This window comes from Rhinoraja longicauda, chromosome 13 (genome assembly GCF_053455715.1).
Source record: "Rhinoraja longicauda isolate Sanriku21f chromosome 13, sRhiLon1.1, whole genome shotgun sequence".
NCBI lineage: Eukaryota > Metazoa > Chordata > Chondrichthyes > Rajiformes > Arhynchobatidae > Rhinoraja > Rhinoraja longicauda.
In genome coordinates, this window is record NC_135965.1 from 31,375,270 (window position 1) to 31,394,332 (window position 19,063).

Sequence of the window (19,063 nt, forward strand, 5' to 3'; positions counted from 1 at the left end):
GCATGCTTCCTTTCAGTGACTGATGCACTAGGACACCCAGATCTCGTTGTACGTCCCCTGTTCTTAACTTGACACCATTCAGATAATACTCTGCCTTCCTATTCTTACCACCAAAGTGGATAACCTCACACTTATCCACATTAAACTGCATCTGCCATGCATCCGCCCACTCACACAACCTGTCCAAGTCACCCTGCAACCTCATAGCATCTTCCTCACAGTTCACACTACCACCCAGCTTTGTATCATCTGCAAATTTGCTAATGGTACTTTTAATCCCTTCATCCAAGTCATTAATGTATATTGTAAATAGCTGCGGTCCCAGCACCGAGCCTTGCGGTACCCCACTTGTTACTGCCTGCCATTCTGAAAGGGACCCATTTATCCCCACTCTTTGCTTTCTGTCTGTCAACCAATTTTCTATCCATGTCAGTACCCTACCTCCAATACCATGTGCTCTAATTTTGCCCACTAATCTCCTATGTGGAACCTTGTCAAAGAATTTCTGAAAGTCAAGGTACACCACATCCACTGGCTCTCCCCTGTCAATTTTCCTGGTTACATCCTCAAAGAATTCCAGAAGATCAGTCAAGTATGATTTCCCCTTCGTAAATCCATGCTGACTCGGAACAGTCCTTTTCTCCAGAGATGTGGCCTGACCCGCTAAGTTACTCCAGCACGTTGTGTTTATCTTTTTGTCTTTGATGACTAACCTTGACCAATTACTGTTTTCCTTTCTGCATTTTGTGGAAACGTTACTCAGAGGTGTGATCAAAGTTGTAAAGACAGCAATTGCATACCTCATTGATATAATCCCTTCAAGGTAGATTTTGACATTTTCACCCAACAAACAGCGAACAATAGCCTGTTTCTTTTCTTATCATTACTTTTTTGCATATCTTTCATTCATTGTTCTTTATCTCTCTACATCGTCATCTATATCCTTCATTTCTCTTATCCCTAACCAGTCTGAAGAAGAGTCTCGACCTGAAACGTCACCCATTCCTTCTCTCCAGAAATGCTGCCTGTCCCACTGAGTTAATCCAGCTTTTTGTGTCTATCTTAGATTTTGTCATTATTGGGACACTGTGGGTGTTGAAAGAAGCAAGTGCTTGTTGTGGGCAGAACAATTCTTACTGAAAGTGTTCTTCATGGTTTTGTGTCAAAGGAAACCTAAAAACCTCACCAACAGGCCAACTGTGGCAAAAAGATTCAACAAAATCTGAAGTATTAACACTGTTTTGCCAACAAGGGTGGGCTGACTTTTAGGAATTCAAATGAATTAATCAGTGGGCCCCCTCCATACTGACCCCTTTGAAACACATTGTCCTGATCAAAGTGAGGAAAGGTCAGTATAATAGTTTAACAAAGCCTTCCTCTGTTTACGAATATGCAGTAAAATAATCATGGTGAAGACACTATCTCATCATTCTTTTGGCTCTGCCATCTTGTCCATCTAAAAAGGGAAGATTGTTAAAACTGCTGATGTAGGCAGTGTCCTCATCTGTTGTAATGCACGGAGGCTGTTTGTCCATTACATTTCACCCAATGGAATATTGTGACGTGCCATTCAAGAGAGAGCTGGATAGAGCTCTTAAGGATAGCGGAGTCAGGGGGTATGGGGAGAAGGCAGGAACGGGGTACTGATTGAGAATGATCAGCCATGATCACATTGAATGGCGGTGCTGGCTCGAAGGGCCGAATGGCCTCCTCCTGCACCTATTGTCTATTGTCTATTGAAACAATAAAGATCTTAAGGTCAAGGAACAAATTCCAGACACATGCCTATTACCAAACACAGCTTTAGCCTCAATGCCAATGCCACATCAAAATGACCTCAATTGCGATCCCACATCTACTAGTACCCAACCTCGAGGCCAAATTCACTTTCATCATAATTTTAACTGAAACCTCAATACCAACACTGCAAACTGAACCTGAATCACAACCCCAAATCTACGTCAACATGAAGATAGGCACAAAAAGCTGGAGTAAATCAGCGGGTCAGGCAGCATCTCTGGAGAAAAGAAATAAGTGATGTTTCGGGTCGAGACCCTTCTTCTGACTCTACTTCGACATGTCCTGATTCAAAACCTCAAACCCGTCATTGCTCAATGCTTAAGCTTACATCCATCCTAACCCCAACTCAAATTCAAATAAAATCCCATCTTCCATTAACCGTATCGATCTTACCATCCCGAACGGTCCCCGGTTTTTTGAGGTTCCGTATGAGTATTTGTTTTGCTTTGTTTAATTGAAATCATCTCATCTTTTTCCAACTGTATAAAATCTGCAATTACAAAGCAAATTAAATTAAACACCAGAAAGAAATATAAAAATAAGGTTAATGTTAAACCTATTTAGAGAATGTCGTGCTTAATTGAGAAGATATTCTAAATGTAACTTCATTCCTGTACAGTACTGGGTCACAGAACCAGATTCAGTGTGTGGCCTTAGATGGGTAGTAGTGGGATCGGTAGAGAGGTAATGCAGTCTGTGCATTGCTCTGAAATTATAGTATTCCTTCTTTGGTTCATTCACCAGTAACCTTTGCTGCACAATGAATAAGAAATTGGGGCTTCCGAATTAGCCATGCCTTGCCAAACTCTGAGCACCTACTCCTTGCTCATACATGACTCTAATGAGTACTCTTGTAACCTTGTCGGTGCCACCAAAAGCTCTTTGTGTATTTTATGTATTGTATTCAGAAACAAAGAATTACACTGCACCTAGGTACATATGACAATAAAGTATCACTGAATCATTGAATAATTTCACAACGGGAAGCAGCTGAAAATTACCGTAAGTCCGCTCTCGCTGTTTCCCCTCGGAAATGGTCAGTTTGTACGAGCCGCTGAACTTGCCCGTCTCCTCCCCCCGGTGCTCCAGGGGGATGTTGAACGTGATCTCATTGGAGCCAGCTTGCAGAGCAATGCAGCCCTCACCTGGGCAGCAAAACACAAGGCAAAGTCTCAGCGTTATGCACCATGTTGGGAGAAATGAGAATCACTTTGGAGCTGCAGGGAAAAAGCAGGGCAACGACTCTTTAAGAACTCTTTAGTTCTCTTTCTCTAAGAACAGGAAAATCTGCATAAACCATATTAATAATTGTTATTCCTATTAACAATCAACAAAAAGGAGGCCACTCAGCCCATCCTAATGCTGGCTCTTTCAATGCATCTCACTTCCTTGCTCTCATCATTTGCTTGTCATTTTTTTGCTTAGTGAAGTATTTACCAAATTCCTCTTTGCAAGTTTTTCTTCCATCTCCTTGCTCCACCTTTCATTCCATGTTGTTTTGTGAAATAAATTTCCCCTCTCTTTTCACTTAAATGTTGGATCTTTAAAGCAAAATGATTTCACACTCACCCACCTCTGAGCTTCTGGGACAAGGCTCAGCACCTGATTGTCCTTCCCTGCACACACACTTTGGCCACCGTTCCAAATTTCACATCCATATCCCACAGCCTGAACAAGCTACCCGTTGGTTAACAGTGGCAGGACCATCACCCCAACAAAGCAACTCAGTTATGCATTTACCCTTTTACTGCAGAACACAATTGCAGGCAGCAACACCCAAGGTCAGTCGTTATCTTGTGGAGGGGACAGTAATCCCCATAAATGATCACTCCCAATAACACGAAGGTATCACAAAATGCTGGAATAACTCAGCAGGTCAGGCAGCATCTAGGAGAGAGGGAATGGGTGACGTTTTGGGTCGAGACCCTTCTTCAGACTGAAGAATGGTCTCGACCCAAAACGTCACCCATTCCCTCTCTCCTAGATGCTGCCTGACCTGCTGAGTTACTCCAGCATTTTGTGATACCTTCGATTTGTACCAGCATCTGCAGATATTTTCCTACACTCCCAATAACACAGTTGGACAATGATTGTGAAAGTGTGAAAGATGGCTGTACATCCATACCTAACCCCTTCTAATATCCCGTTTCCAGACCTCATAAGTGCCAACAGTGAAAGAAGCAGCCTCTTATCCTTCCGCCCCCCACCCCCCTTCTAGTTCCAGAACACTACTCTTATGTGTTCTCCTTTCAGATGACTGGGAGCTGCAATCTGGATAGATGACAGTAGAAGGGCAAGAGTGCAGGCACACACACTCATTTTACCATCCCCTACCACCATCTCATCACCAGATGTAACACTACATCTAATTTAGCAGTCAACTAAGATACAGGGCCCACACACAGTGAAGCAGAAGGTGCAAGCGAACTCCAGCCACGTGTGGTATTGGCACCCTAGAGAGCCAGAGGAAGGAATCCTGCTGCAGCATGCATACAAAGAGTTTAGCAGATGCTTAATATTAGCAGGCCTGAGAGCAACTTCAAAGAGTCTGCAATGATCCAGCATTAATCTTGCATGCAACTTGGTGTACAACTTTGCAACAATGATGCAGAAGTTCAGCACAACAGGTCCTCTTCCTTTGCATGATAACTCAGCTTCCATTGAAGCAAAAGCAGAAGGCATCCAAAGGCAGCGAGCGGCCTGCTCAACACTGGTGGTTTGGGCCTCTTCAAGGCTCCTGTTTAATGCAGAAAATCAGGCGGGAGAATTGGTCTCTGGGCAGATGCAGCTTTGTCCCTCTGCTTTCCACCAGCTCATCCTGCTTAAGGTGTTATCTGTTCATTCTCTGTTCTGTTATAGTGTACTCCAAGGAGAATCCCTAATAAATTGTTTGTCTCTGTGTACGTCCGAACTATGAACTGCCCAGATTGCACAAGGGATTTCAGGGCCTTCTTTTTGTTTTTGCACTATATTGTTATTTTTTAATTTTTTGAACTTCTTTTTGTTGTTAATTATGGTATCTACTGAGTACTATGTTTACATACCTTTTGTCTTGCTGCAAGTAAGAAATTTCATTGTTCTGTTTCGGGACATTTGACAATAAAACTCCCTTGATTCTTGAAGTGTTCGGTGCAGAGTTTTTTTTAACAAGGGACAGAGTCTTTCAACTTCTGCCACACCACACTCCAGATTTCAAGAAATCTGGAAAGCACTAAAGAAGGGGTGGCACAGTGGCCCAGCAGAAGAGTTGCTGCCTTACAGCGCCAGAGACCTAGGTTCAATCCTGACCCAGGTCAATCCTGACTATGAGTGCTGTCTGTATGGAGTTTGTACGTTCTCCCCGTGGTATTTTTTCCGGGAGTTCCCGTTTCCTCTCACATCCCAAAGATGTGCAGGCTTGTAGGCTAATTGGCTTGGTAACATTATAAATTGTCCCTACTTTGCGTAGGACAGTGTTAATATGTAGGGATCACTAGTCGGCCTGGACTCAGTGGGCCGAAGGGCCTGTTTTCATGCTGTATCTCTAAACTAAACTTACAATCATACCAACAACTTGAAACAAACAATAACTACATGTGGTCATGGATCCCCTCCGTGTCACTGAGTCCACGTTTAACACTGTGAAGTTACAGAGAACGTGTTAGCTGAGCTCTAATGAGTGCCTCACTGACTGACGCCACTGTCTGCCAACTTTGCTTACTTCTGGTGGGCATTAGCTCTGTATGCGCTGGCCATCCCACCAACAGAACCACCAGCATGACTTGCACCCAAATGTGCCTGTGTGCCACAGTACACAAACAACACCACTAGCTCCCCAAAGCAGCTGAATTTTAAGTTCTTGGTTTGAATCACATGGGAGAAAGCTTCTGCCAGCACTGAAGATGCAAAGGGATGTGTAGCCACATTGTACTCAAACCCCGGCAGGTACTGACTGCAGGCACCTCCAGTCCATGGTCCCACCGACACACATTGCCCCACACCATTAGAAATATGCTCTTTGTCTTCGTTATCCTCTCCCACCCTTACTGCAATTTAAAACCATCTTGTTTTCTTCTCTCTTTCCCAATTCTAAAGAGAGGTCTATTCAGAACAAGGGGCCACAGTTTGAGAATAAGGGGTAGGCCATTTAGAACGGAGATGAGGAAGAACTTTTTCAGTCAGAGGGTGGTGAAGGTGTGGAATTCTCTGCCTCAGAAGGCAGTGGAGGCCAGTTCGTTGGATGCTTTCAAGAGAGAGCTGGATAGAGCTCTTAAGGATAGCGGAGTCAGGGGGTATGGGGAGAAGGCAGGAACGGGGTACTGATTGATAGTGATCAGCCATGATCGCATTGAATGGCGGTGCTGGCTCGAAGGGCTGAATGGCCTACTCCTGCACCTATTGTCTATTGTCTATTGTCTATTGTCTTTGACTCTGTTTCGCTTTCCACAGATGCTGGCTGACCTGTTTGGTGTTTGTAGCATTTTTTATTTTTAATCAAGAAATAGAGGGATGGGTCTCAACAGGGCCACGTCATCTCCCCTCGTCAAGTTTCCCCACACTCCTTGCTGCACTGCTCTGCACAGAGACAGTGAGGTCTCCACCTGGTATCCCGGGGTAAGAACTGCTGTAAGGAAAGTTGCTGCTCATTGAGACTGTCCACATACACTTCGTGCTTACCGTATGATTCATAGCTATCGGTAGACTTGACACAGATGAGGATGTGTTGGTCCAATAAATACTCTGGGTCAGAGATAATGGGTATTAACTGTAGGGAGGTGGGAAAGATCCAATATAAATTTGCAGGCAATAAATAACCAGATCCAAGAGACATGGAACAATGAACATTTCATATATTGATCTGTTTCATTTATATCTTTTATCCCCCACTTTCAAAGGCATTGACCCCTGCTGGGGAATGGCTCCTGGGCATCCAGGTTGCCCTGGACCATCTATCAGCTGTCAAGCCACAGCTGTGAGTCCAGTTGTAGCATTGGTGCCGTCATTCTGCCTCACATCATCCATTAAACAATGCCAGGTCTCCAGCTAGGATTCTTGTGGCATACAGTCTAAAGAAGGGTCTCGACCCCAGAACATCACCCATTCCTTCTCTCGAGTCTGAAGAAAGGGTCTCGACCCGAAACGTCACCCATTCCTTCTCTCCAGAGATGCTGCCTGTCCCACTGAGTTACTCCAGCATTTTTTGTCTGCCTTCACACAGAGGTAATACTTGCCCAGGATGTTCAGGGAGAAACTCTCCGATCTGAAGCTCAGTTTGCTCATTCTGTGAGACGTTTAAGCTTCAGAAAGGGTTCAGCCACAACTTCAACCTCCTTGACCTACACGATCTCACAGTCTCTAAACATTTTAACTCCCCTTCCCATCCCCAGACTGACCTTTCTGTCCTGGGCTTCCTCCACTGTCAGAGTGAGGCCACATACAAATTGGAGGAACAGCACCTCATATTTTGCTTGGGCATCTTACAACCCAGTGGTATGACCATTGATTTCTCAAATTTCAAGTAATGCCTGCATTCCCTCTTCCCAAAACCCCCCCTCCACTGCCCTAGTCATTCTACTAGTTTCACTGTTCACATCCTTGTATCCCTTTGTTATCACCTCTTCCCCAGCCAACAATGGGCATTATGGGCTCTGCCTTTCCTTGGTCATCTGTTGCCAGCCCTGCTGCCTTTTCATACCTCCAATTCCCTCCGCTCTACTTTCAGTCTGAAGAAAGGTCCCGACCAAAACATCACCCATCCTGAGCTACAACAACCCTTTGTGTCTAACTTCAACCTTACTGCAAGGTAAAGACCCCCATGCTTACAGGCCCCCATGCTGTTTGTTATTTGCTGGCTTCAAGACCAGCTGTAACCAGCAATTAGTCCTATCATTCTATCCATATCTGTGTCTCATTTGGTTACTGGAGGATAGGACAACTGATTTTTAAAAGAACTGATTTCTTTAGAAAGATGAAATGCTAAACTCAGCCATTGATAACAATAATTAGAAGCTCAGCTAGTTCTAGTTACCTCAGGGAGAGTACTCCATATGACAGCAAGGTTCTCATCTCTCGGCTCTTGGTTCTCACCTTCGGCACTCTTTACAGGATCTAGAAGAAGCACAAAGCTAGTTTAGGTTCTCTCCTGATGCAGAATGAAATCCACAGAAGTAGCCAGATACTTTTCCAGAAGCATCAGTGACCAGACGCAGTGAATGTGAACAGACTCTACTCACCCAATAAAACACAGAAGGCAACCATCTGCCATCTATCGATAACATTGGCAATGGTTCTGTTACTGGTCTTACTATGACATGGAAAAGGCCATTCAACCCATCAGGACTCTGCTAGATGCCAGCAGCGCAATCTCACCAATAATATTTTTCTTCTTATATCTCCACAGACCTGCACGTTTATTCATCAACTACCCCTTCTTTTTCCACTTACCTACACTTACGGCTCATTTATAGCAGCCAATTAATCTACCAGCTCTTGTTTGGGTGTGGGAGAAAACTGGAGAAGCACATGGTTATGGAGAAGGTGAACACTTCACATTGACAGTGCCAGAGGTCAGGACCAGTTGTGATAACTGGGAGACAACTGAGTTAGCTGCTGTGTCATCACTCCCTGGAGGGATCTCTGGCAAGGAGACAATGGATGATGGTGGTGGGTGTGGGAGGACATTTCACAGGCACATTTGAAATTTCAATAAAGAAGAAAATTTAATGAAACTATTTAAATCGCTTTTGGAAAGAAAAAGTTTAAATCGAACCATTTCTGCGAGGTCCTGGCAGCAATGTACAGTGCAAATGGATAACAGACCAGGCCTACACACAGACCCAAGTAAAGATCTCCATCTGCTGCGTGGATTGGGTTTAAATTTGGTGGGGGGGGGGGGGGTCATTGAGAGACGGCATTGAAAGTTAAACTCAAGGATGGTCTGTGGTCTGGGTTTTAGTCATGTGATCTGCTGAGCGGGAACACTGATTAAATAAGGCCTCCCTGCTGTGCATCCCAAATTAAGCAGGTCTCCTTTACCCTGCACCTACACAAACCTCGGCTTGCTTTGGGCAAGTGGCTTATAGTCTTCATGGGCAGTGAATGCTCAAATAGTGGGTAAGTGATGTCATTGCATGTCTGACAGCATTAATTAGTACAGGTATCAGGGGTTATGGGGAGAAAGCAGGAGAATGGGGTTGCGAGGGAAGATAGATCAGCCATGATTGAATAGCAGAGTAGACTTGATGGGCTGAATGGTCTAAATCTGTTGTCACTGCAACATTCGGATCAGAACAAGTTTCCCAAATTGCCTGACCTAAAAACAATGGAGCAGTTTATGCTAAATAACAGGATTTCAGAATGAACTGCTTTGCTCAATGCCTGGACACGCTGCACTGTGCAAAGTATTTTTGCTTCTATTGCAATTTGTGAAATAATTTCACGTTATAAATAAGTAAATGTATAAAACTGCCTACAGATCTAGATACACAGCAACGGACAGAGGAACACACAGCATCCACTTTCACACTTGACTGCAGGTGGGAAACGGGAAACGAGGTGTGATCTGTGAAACAACGTCAGGCTTTGGGTGAGGGCCTCTTCTATGAGCATTCTTACTTTCTAAGCAACTGGAGTGGAATTCAATGAAGAACTTTGTCTTGGATTTAGTTTTCAACGTGGCTTCACACTTGAGGAAATCGATTGTGCCTGGAGAGTCAGCATTGTTGGGGTCTGAGGAGTAAAGTTGACGTTAGTGAGATATTAATCATCAACATCAATCATTATGTTAGTGGCTGCACACACGCCCTTCATTTTCATTACTCTGGGATTGTAGTTTTCCTTCATAGGTTTACAGAGGCAGAGCAATAATGGAAACCATTTATAGGCACAAAATGCTGGAGTAACTTTGTGGGTCAGACAGCATCCCTGGGAAAAAGGAATAGGTAACGTTTCGGGTCGGAACCCTTCTTCAGACTGAAAAAGTCTGATCAAGGGTTCTGATCTGAAATGTCACCCATTCCTTTTCTCTAGAGATGTTGCCTGATCCGTTGAGTTATTCCAGCATTTTGTGTCTATCTTCAGTATAAACCAGATTCAGCAGTTCCATTTTATCTCTCCCCCCTTAACTCTCCCCACCAGCCCACCCTCTGCCGTATAAACACACCCTGTCCTGGACCATCTATCTCCTCATGACTCTGATTCTTGATATAGAAGTGTAGTCTGTCTTCCTGTACTTCATCCATTAGCTACTTTTCATGTGAAAGTTTAGGATTACAAAATGTGTTCTACTACCCCAGAGAACACCATCGTACAAGAGGTAGTTAAAATGAAGACACTCAGTTCTCTGCTCCCATTGTCTTCTCGCCATTAGCAGGAGAGCAGGGATGCTGGACCTAATCTTAGGTTTCTTCACAAAGGAGATTTAAGCCAGGTTTGTCTGGACTTTTCCTGTTACTCTGCAGAGCTGCGCTCCTTCCAAATCGCCCCCAGATCCCACCTGTAGCCTTTGCTGTTGAATTTCTTCACCCTTGTGTAAGTCGAGAAGTGGGCAAGACCGGGTTCTAGCTGCAGTGTGGCTCAGACCACCGGGGATTCTGCTGGTTTATGGATAACGTAACAAGGAGCATAAAGAAAGCAAGGTTAAGCCATTCTCAAGCCTGTTCTATCACTCAACAAAATCACATGGGAATAGGTCAGATGAGATGGTGTGATGTTCTACCAGACCATACCTTGATTCCTTTAAATACAGATATCTATTAATCTTGACTGAAGAAAGATCTCAACCCAAAACGTCACCCATCCATTCCCTCTACTGATGCTGCCTGACCCACTGAGGTACTCCAGCACTTTGTGCTTTGCTCAAGATTCTAGCATCTGCAGTTTGTTGCATCTCCAATCTATCAATCTTTATTTTGAATACAGTCTATAACTGATCCTCCCCAATCCTTTCGGACTGTGAATTTAAAAAGTTCATCACCCTCTAAGAATCTTTCCTCAGCTCAGACCGAGCTGGCAGACCCGTTATTTTATTCCACATTCAGCGAGTGTCTGTATTCTGTTGAGCTTGAAAGTACACGTGAGATAGCACAACAGCTACTAACCAGTTTTAGAAACAAACTGTGTCGACACGCCCACCTCAAAGGTTGCAAACACTGGTGAATGATCGCTGGTGACAATATCCGTGGTGCACCCTGCAGTGGAAAAAACAACAATTAGACAACAGATCTTTATCACAGTAACTGCACAGTTAAAATAACAGTAGGAGTAGACTTAATGGGCCAAATGGTCTAATTCATCTCCTATAACTTATGAACAGTGAGACCCGAGATCCTCAGAATTATTTTGTAAAATGCTGTGCGATTGAAAATAGATTTAATCTCAAGTACAGTAAAATTTCATCCATTTACCCAGTGCCTTGCAGAAAAGTTGGCCCCTGATATCCAGCAAGATTTTCATTAACTTCATCAATGATGTTCATTAAAAATTTAATTCATGCAAATGAACTCCAAAATCCACCGTTTCTTCTGGTAGGGACATTTAGTTCATGTATACACAATAACTTGTTATAGAGTTGGCTTCTTGTTTTTCCAGCCACATTTCTGGGATTAAGGTAGAGCTGAATGTCATGCAATACGTGCACAAAAGACACCGGATAATCCTGGTCATGCCCAAACAATATCTCACTTGGAAGCCGCACGTCTAATTTTGAGGTGGATGGGTTTTCAATGGGAAATGGTTGTTATCACATGAAAACACGAATAAAACAGCTTTCTTATGTGAGTTGAGGGTCCAATTTCTCAGCTAAGACTTGGGCAGGATTCATGATCATTTCAAATTCCACATTGTGAGTAAATGGTCTTATAAATGTATATCTATCTTCTGTTGCGATGGTGAGTTTATGGAAAGTACCAGGCTTCGAGGGATATATGGACTACTGCTATCTCTGTGCATCTGTAAAACGTGATATTATGAATAATCTGAGTTTGTGTGCCCACATTTGTGCTTTTGAATGCAGGTCCTTTCACACTGGGGCCTATGGACTAGAGAGCATGGTTGCCTTAATACCAGATTTTCTTGTTTACTGTGTATTCAATGTTCTGCCACATTAATTATGGGACCTTTTAAGGAGCCGTGTTAAATGCAAGCAGTTTCAGGACAAACAGAAACAAAACGTCCTTACCGTATGACTGACACATTACATGAACGTTGGGGTAACTCTTCCACAGAACACGATCACACCAGGATGGTAGGTTGTACTTCAACTGGGGACAGAGAAAATTGTTACCAATTGCCAGGACCCATCCTTGCCAACATGTGCCCCCACATTCAACTCTCGCTCTAACCCAATTTACAGGTGATTATCTCCCAACGCCACAATTTGTTAGACCTCTCTAAACTCCTCCAACAACAGCTAATCTCAATAAGTAAGTATACCAGTATTTATATAGTTAATATAGGGAGTCCCAATTGGCATATTACTGCACAAGATTAATCATATCAACAAATGAATGGAAACATTTCAACTTCAAGCAACAAGCAATCCCTATAAATGGTGGGGATGCACGTTTGGAAAATACATGTGCCAAACTAATTCAGGATAATGAACCAGGAAGATATGTGAGCAATAGAGTTGTTGCATGATAGTATAAGAAAATAACTGCAGATGCTGGTACAAATCGAAGGTATTTATTCACAAAATGCTGGAGTAACTCAGCAGGTCAGGCAGCATCTCGGGAGAGAAGGAATGGGTGACGTTTCGGGTCGAGACCCTTCTTCAGACTGAAGAAGTTTGCATGGATAGGATAGATAGAGCTGGTCTCTTCGTATAACCCTTGTTATCCATGCCCCTTGGTTTGGTCAGTAGGACACATTTCTAATCAGTGAGCCACAATCCTACTGAATGGTGAAATGGGTTTGAGGGATTGAAATACTCCTGTTCCTACTTTCTATTGTCTAATTCCTTCTTTTTAATATTGAATGGTGTAGAAAGAACTTTACTCTGTGTCTAATCCACGGAATCATTGACTAGACACTGTAAAGGGAGCTCAATTCTGCATTTAATTCATCTAGTACTTCAGCTCGGAGTTTGACGGCGCAATGTACAATGAGCGAACAACATTTCTCCACCAGGTTTTGTCAAGAGAGTGCGAAGAAAGCTTTATTCTGTGAGCAGTCCATGCTCAACCTGTCCTGAGAAAGTACAATGGGACAATGGAGAAGAAGCCTCACCCAGCATCAAACACGCTTTAGCTCTCCTGAAATGGAGAGAGCTTCATTGCCACGTTCTAGCAGGCTCAAAATCAGTGCGGAAAATGCCACTAGTAGAAAGAGCAATGCTTCTAATACTCACTCCTGTGGCCTTCTGTTTGGTGTAGGTGTACGTGTCCCTCTTGTCACGTTCATACCGATAGGTTGGAGGAAAAGTAATCTCTTCTTCTTCTGCAACATGAAAAACGCTACCTTAATTTTGTAATGAGAGCACATACGGTGCTGGAATGTAATTATTCCTATAACATGAATCAACTGGAGCAAGTTCCATAATTCAAACAAAGAATTGGTTCCTGATATAGTTTAGTTTAGGGATACGGAGTGAAAACAGGCCCTTTGGCCCAACGTGTCCACACCAACCAGCGATGACCCATACACTAGTTCTATCCGACACACCAGGGACAATTTATAGAAGCCAATTGACCAACAAACCTGTATGTCTTTGGAATGTGGGAGGAAACTGGAGCACCCAGAGAAAACCCACACAGTCACAGGGAGAACATACAAACTCTATACAGACAACACCTGTAGTCAGGATCGAACCCGGGTCTCTGGCACTGTAAGGCAGCAACTCTCCCACTGTGCCACTGTTATATGGGTGGCACGGTGGCGCAGCGGTAGAGTTGCTGCCTTACAGCGAATGCAGCGCCTGAGACTCAGGTTCGATCCTGACTACGGGCGCCGTCTGTACGGAGTTTGTATGTTCTCCCCGTGACCTGCGTGGGTTTTCTCCGAGATCTTCGGTTTCCTCCCACACTCCAAAGACATACAGGTATGTAGGTTAATTGACTGGGTAAAATGTAAAAATTGTCCCTAGTGTGTGTAGGATAGTGTTAATGTGCGGGGATCGCTGGGCGGCACAGAAGTGGGCCGAAGGGCCTGTTTCCGCGCTGTATCTCTAAAATCTAAAAAAAAAATCTAAAAAAAAATCTGCTTGAAAGTGCTGTCCGTAATATTTATTTCTCTTCTGCATCCTACCCCTTCAAACTTCTGTTGTTTGGGTATTTATCACTTTTAATGTTGAATAGCATTATGGATTCTGCTTTGACTATCACTCCCAGCACTGCATTTAACCCCAATAAGCTATTACATAAAAATTTGCCTGAATGCTCCTTGTTCTCTTATGCTCGCTTTGACACACCTTCCCTGATCTTGAATATCTCTTCCTCCCCCCTGCTTCCCACCCATCGGCCCTTGCAACATGTTCTTACGGAACTGGAGGAAAATCTTCTTATCATTCTGCTCGATCGTCAGCTGGTCCTTGGGCAACAGTTCCTGGTACTGCTGCTGCTTGATCTTCTCTACAATATTCTCAGCTTCCTGCAAAATAGAGATTTAATCAAAATGGCACCCTGCACCAAAATGCCCCAGTCTAAAAAATGTTTTATCACCTAGAATTAAAACAATAACATGGGTCACACTAATGAGATTTGTGGAAATCCCAGAAAGAGTGCATCCTCAGTTGTAAAGTTGCCAAAACGCTGTTGTCTGCTTCTCCTGAGTAATACAGTACTGTGGATCGGCACAAAATGCTGGAGTAACTCAGCAGAACAGGCAGCATCTCTGGAGAGGATTGGGTGATGTTTCGGGTCGAGACTCTTCTTCAGACTGAGGGCCAAGGGAGAGGGAAACTAGAGATGTGGAAGGGTAAGGTGTGAAAACAACAGTTCAAAGCAGACGATCATAAGTGATAGCAGACAACTATCATAAGTGATAGCATTCGGCCCATCAAGTCTACTCCGCCATTCAGTCATGGCTGCTCTATCTCTCCCTCCTAAACCCATTCTCCTGCCTTCTCCCCATAACCTCTGACGATGATCAAGGAAATGTAGAATGGTTCATTGTTAGCTGAAGGGAAGGTGACAACGAGGCACACAATCAGTAAAATTGATCAGGACAGAGAAACTAGTTGGAGAACTGGGGTGGGGGAGGGACGGAGGGAGAGGGAAAGCAAGTGTTTTACTTGAGTTAGTGTCAGTACAATGTTCCTTATCATCTATTGCAAGTTCTTGCAGCAGCCAGCATTCAGCCTCACTGGTGTGATTGTTGCCAGTGTAAGGGGGCATTTGCAGTACAAGTGCCATTCTTCTCAGAGAGAGTTGTTACTGTCAGTGATTGGATTGGGATAGGTTGTATGAGAGTGTTCCTACAAGGTGAGGGGGACCTGAAAGGCTGGTGATGAACACCCACATGTTCATTGCGCAAGGAAGCCACTGTGACCCTCCAAACTATAGCTTGGACTAGTTGGCATGAGGTTACTAGAGAGATTGCAGCAAGGCCAAAAGTGCAGCCATTAAATGTCTGCAATTTAGGGAATATGTTGTCAACACTGTCCTTTCACACGTAGGTCACACACTGTGTGATACAGTGGATTGCTTACTGTAATGTCACACATCGGGACTGATAGAAAACAGAGAGTCGCGGTGCAAGAACATATTCAGGCTGGAGATCTGTGACCAGTGGAGTTCCACAGTGATCTGTGCTGGAGTGACTCAGCAGGACTTGACAAAATATTACATATTAATGACTTGCTTTGACAATATCAATGTCCTGCCTTTAAGAGACTCCAACAAGGATACCATTATATGGGTTTCACCTGATTCGTGTGGTTACATAAGCAGACTACAATCATGTTTACTTTCAGTGACTAATGTACAAGGACACCCAGGTCTCGTTACACCCCCCCCCCCCCCCCCCCTTTTCCTAATCGGACACCAGTCAGATAATAATCTGCCTTCCTGTTCTTGCCACCAAAGTGAATAACCTCACATTTATCCACATTATACTGCATCTGCCATGCATCTGCCCACTCACCCAACCTATCCAAGTTACTCTGCAGCCTCATGGCATCCTATGACTTCTCCCAGCCTATAGACTTCACCCAGCATGTGGCCCTCACCCAAGCCCTGGCCCTCACCTGTGTTGGGAGTTCCACTCTGTAGTTCAAGTCTCCGAGCCAGAAGAGATGCGTGAACCTATTAGTGATATCAAATGGACTCAAGTTTTTGTCTCCAAGGTTAACGAAACGCAGGATATTGATGTAGTTTTGGTTTCGTCTGTCAAAGGAGAAAAAAGCAATTTATTTAAAAAACAGACTTTTCACTTTCATGCTGGGGTTTGTAAAATGTAGCAACATGTCTCATCATATCAAACACAACTCTTTGAACAAGTTTCCATTCACTCCCATCCCCTTGGTCTTTCACAATAGCCCCACAAACATTTCCACTTCAAGTAGATTAATTGGCTTCTGTCAATTGTCCCTAGCGTTTAGGATGCAAAACTGGGATAATATAGAACTAGTGTACGGGAGATTGTTGGTCGGCATGGATTCAGTTGATTGTTGGGCTTGTTTCCACATTACATATCTAAACTAAACTAAACCAAACTAGGGCGAATTTCATGAATTTAAGCGAATTTCAGAATTTAATGCAAAATGGGCACATTTCATGAATGAACCCTACATTCAGCAGGGCGGGCTGGCCTTAGTCACATGTTTTGAGAAACAACCTTGGCCAGGCTCAATTGCTGGTCATGGCCATGAAGAGAAAAGCCTCCATTATATTGGGACTTTCACAAATACAGGGCATCCCCAAGTGAACAACAGCCAAAGAGGTATCTTTGAAGTGTCTCATAGTGCAAGAAACACAACAGGTGTTTTTTTTTGCATGACCTGGTCCCACCAATAGCTATGAATGATTTTGGCAAAATCAAAAGCTTGCTGTATGGAATGATATTCCATAATCAGGAGGCAGCTTCTCACAGTACTCTCAATGCAACACTTCCATATAATCTCCAAGGGGAACTCCACAAGATCTTTCTCCATCAAAATCAATGTCTACTTTACCATCTCATTAATTGGCAGGTAACCAAAGAGCATATGCCCAACACGGTAGCGCAGCGGTAGAGTTGCTGCTTTACAGCGAATGCAGCGCCGGAGACTCAGGTTCGATCCTGACTACGGGTGCTGCACTGTAAGGAGTTTGTACGTTCTCCCCGTGACCTGCGTGGGTTTTCTCCGAGATCTTCGGTTTCCTCCCACACTCCAAAGACGTACAGGTATGTAGGTTAATTGGCTGGGTAAATGTAAAAATTGTCCCTAGTGGGTGTAGGATAGTGTTAATGTACGGGGATCACTGGGCGGCACGGACTTGGAGGGCCGAAAAGGCCTGTTTCCGGCTGTATATATATGATATGATGATAATTAACTAGTTTATAAAGATCTACATAAGATAGTGCTTCACTGTGCCATGTTCACTTCCACCCCAATACATTTTAAAGAGATAGAAAATGCCAGCAGTGCCAAAGGTGTTTCAGCAATCCAGCTGGTATCAAGCAACTGAACCATCCTACCATGAGCAGTCCTGAGCTACTATCTACCTCATTGGAGACCTTCGAACTATCGCTGATCAGACTTTATTGCGTTATCTTGCACTAAACATTATTCACATTATTCCCTTTATCGTGCATTTGTACACTGTGGATGGCTCGATTGTGATCATGTATTGTCTTTCCACTGACTGGTTAGCATGCAACGAAAGCTTTTTCCCTGTACCTCGGTACACGTGACAATAAACTGAATTAAAGGTAGATTCCTCACACCTACTGCCTCCCTCTTACCTTAGCTTCTTCCCACCTCCGGAGGTTAGGTGACTGTTGATAAATCCAATGGATGTGCCATTAAACATGAAGGACACGCCCACAGCTCCTTTATTACCTGAAAGAAATACAATCAGTAAATACAATGAGTAAACCAACAGTTAACTCAACCAATCAAACTGGTAACAATCTACTTAAAGTTATCAGCAGTTGGACACCATGCATCAAATTACCAGCTATTCTTATACACCAAAGCTTCCTACATTTTGATCAAACAACTGAGTACCCTAGACCTAATTATCAGTCATCTGAATATGGAGGTGCCACAGCCAACTGCAGTACTCAGTGGTTGTTCAAAATGTGAACAGGGAAAACTGCAAACGTGGTACCCACAGAATTGACAGAGGCAAGTCATCCATGTCCCCAAGAGATTGCCTCAGAGAAGGGAGAACCTTAACCAAACAGTGCATTGAGTCAAGTGGAGAGCTCACCATGGGATTCTCATCGACCAAGGGAGCTGGCAATAACAAGTGGTGGCCACATTTAGTGCCACATACTAGTCATCTAAATGCCCTACTTCCCAAAAGTTCACAACTTCCCAAAGTTTGATGCAATGATTGATAAATTAGGAATAACAGTGGATCTGGCAGCATCTTTGGAGAGCATGGATACAGAGGATACAGCAGGCTGTCCGACCCACTGAGTTTGCACCAACCAGTGATTCCCGCACATTAACACTATCCTATGCACACTAGGGACAATTTTACATTTATACCAAGCCTATTAACCTGCAACCCTGTATGTCTTTGGAGTGTGGGTTGAAACTGAAGATCTCAGAGAAAACACACACAGGTCACGGGGAGAACGTACAAACTCCGTACAGACAAGCACCCGTAGTCAGGATCGAACCCGGGTCTCTGGCACTGTGAGGCAGGAACTCTACCCGCTACGCCACCGTGCCACCCACGTGGAAAAAAACTTGAAAAAAATTACAATGTTTTGGTTGGGACCCTTACTTCAGACTGATTGTGATGGGGGGGGGGGGAGAGAAAGCTGGAAGAAGAGGGACTGGAAAAAGCCTGGTGAGTGATAGGTATATTCTGTCTATACCAAGCCAACACAAAACCTGGTGAAGGTTCATTATGTTTTAAAACAGTACATCAAGTGTGCTCCCCAACACATTTCCCCAAATGTTCACAATTGTCGTACCAAGAGCATTGGCTATTCCAGTTTTGACGCTGCTAGTAGAAATGTGACTGATCCGATTTTCATGTTTTGGTTTTGCCAATATAACTATCCGGATATTCCATAAGGTCTGTGTTGATATCTGTGGAGAGAAAGGCTACTATTAGTAAGATAGCAATGAAAACTTAAGTTAATTTCTTGTGACATATTTTATTTGTTGTGCATGGGGTGTTGGGGG

At 43.8% G+C, this 19,063-nt stretch overlaps 1 protein-coding gene across 1 annotated transcript in view; it reads right to left on the bottom strand.

Annotated features, from left to right (window-relative positions):
* inpp5d (inositol polyphosphate-5-phosphatase D) overlaps positions 1–19,063 on the bottom strand; it is a 98,402-nt gene that overhangs the window by 18,999 nt on the left and 60,340 nt on the right. The window contains exons 13-24 of the mRNA XM_078410727.1: positions 18,850–18,967; positions 17,662–17,758; positions 15,962–16,100; positions 14,256–14,364; positions 13,127–13,215; positions 11,957–12,038; positions 10,878–10,967; positions 9,394–9,507; positions 7,808–7,887; positions 6,457–6,544; positions 2,802–2,945; positions 2,194–2,290 (exon numbers count right to left, since the gene is read on the bottom strand). Coding sequence (XP_078266853.1) covers positions 2,194–2,290; positions 2,802–2,945; positions 6,457–6,544; positions 7,808–7,887; positions 9,394–9,507; positions 10,878–10,967; positions 11,957–12,038; positions 13,127–13,215; positions 14,256–14,364; positions 15,962–16,100; positions 17,662–17,758; positions 18,850–18,967 — 1,247 coding nt within the window. The remainder of the gene's footprint in view (positions 1–2,193; positions 2,291–2,801; positions 2,946–6,456; positions 6,545–7,807; positions 7,888–9,393; positions 9,508–10,877; positions 10,968–11,956; positions 12,039–13,126; positions 13,216–14,255; positions 14,365–15,961; positions 16,101–17,661; positions 17,759–18,849; positions 18,968–19,063) is intronic.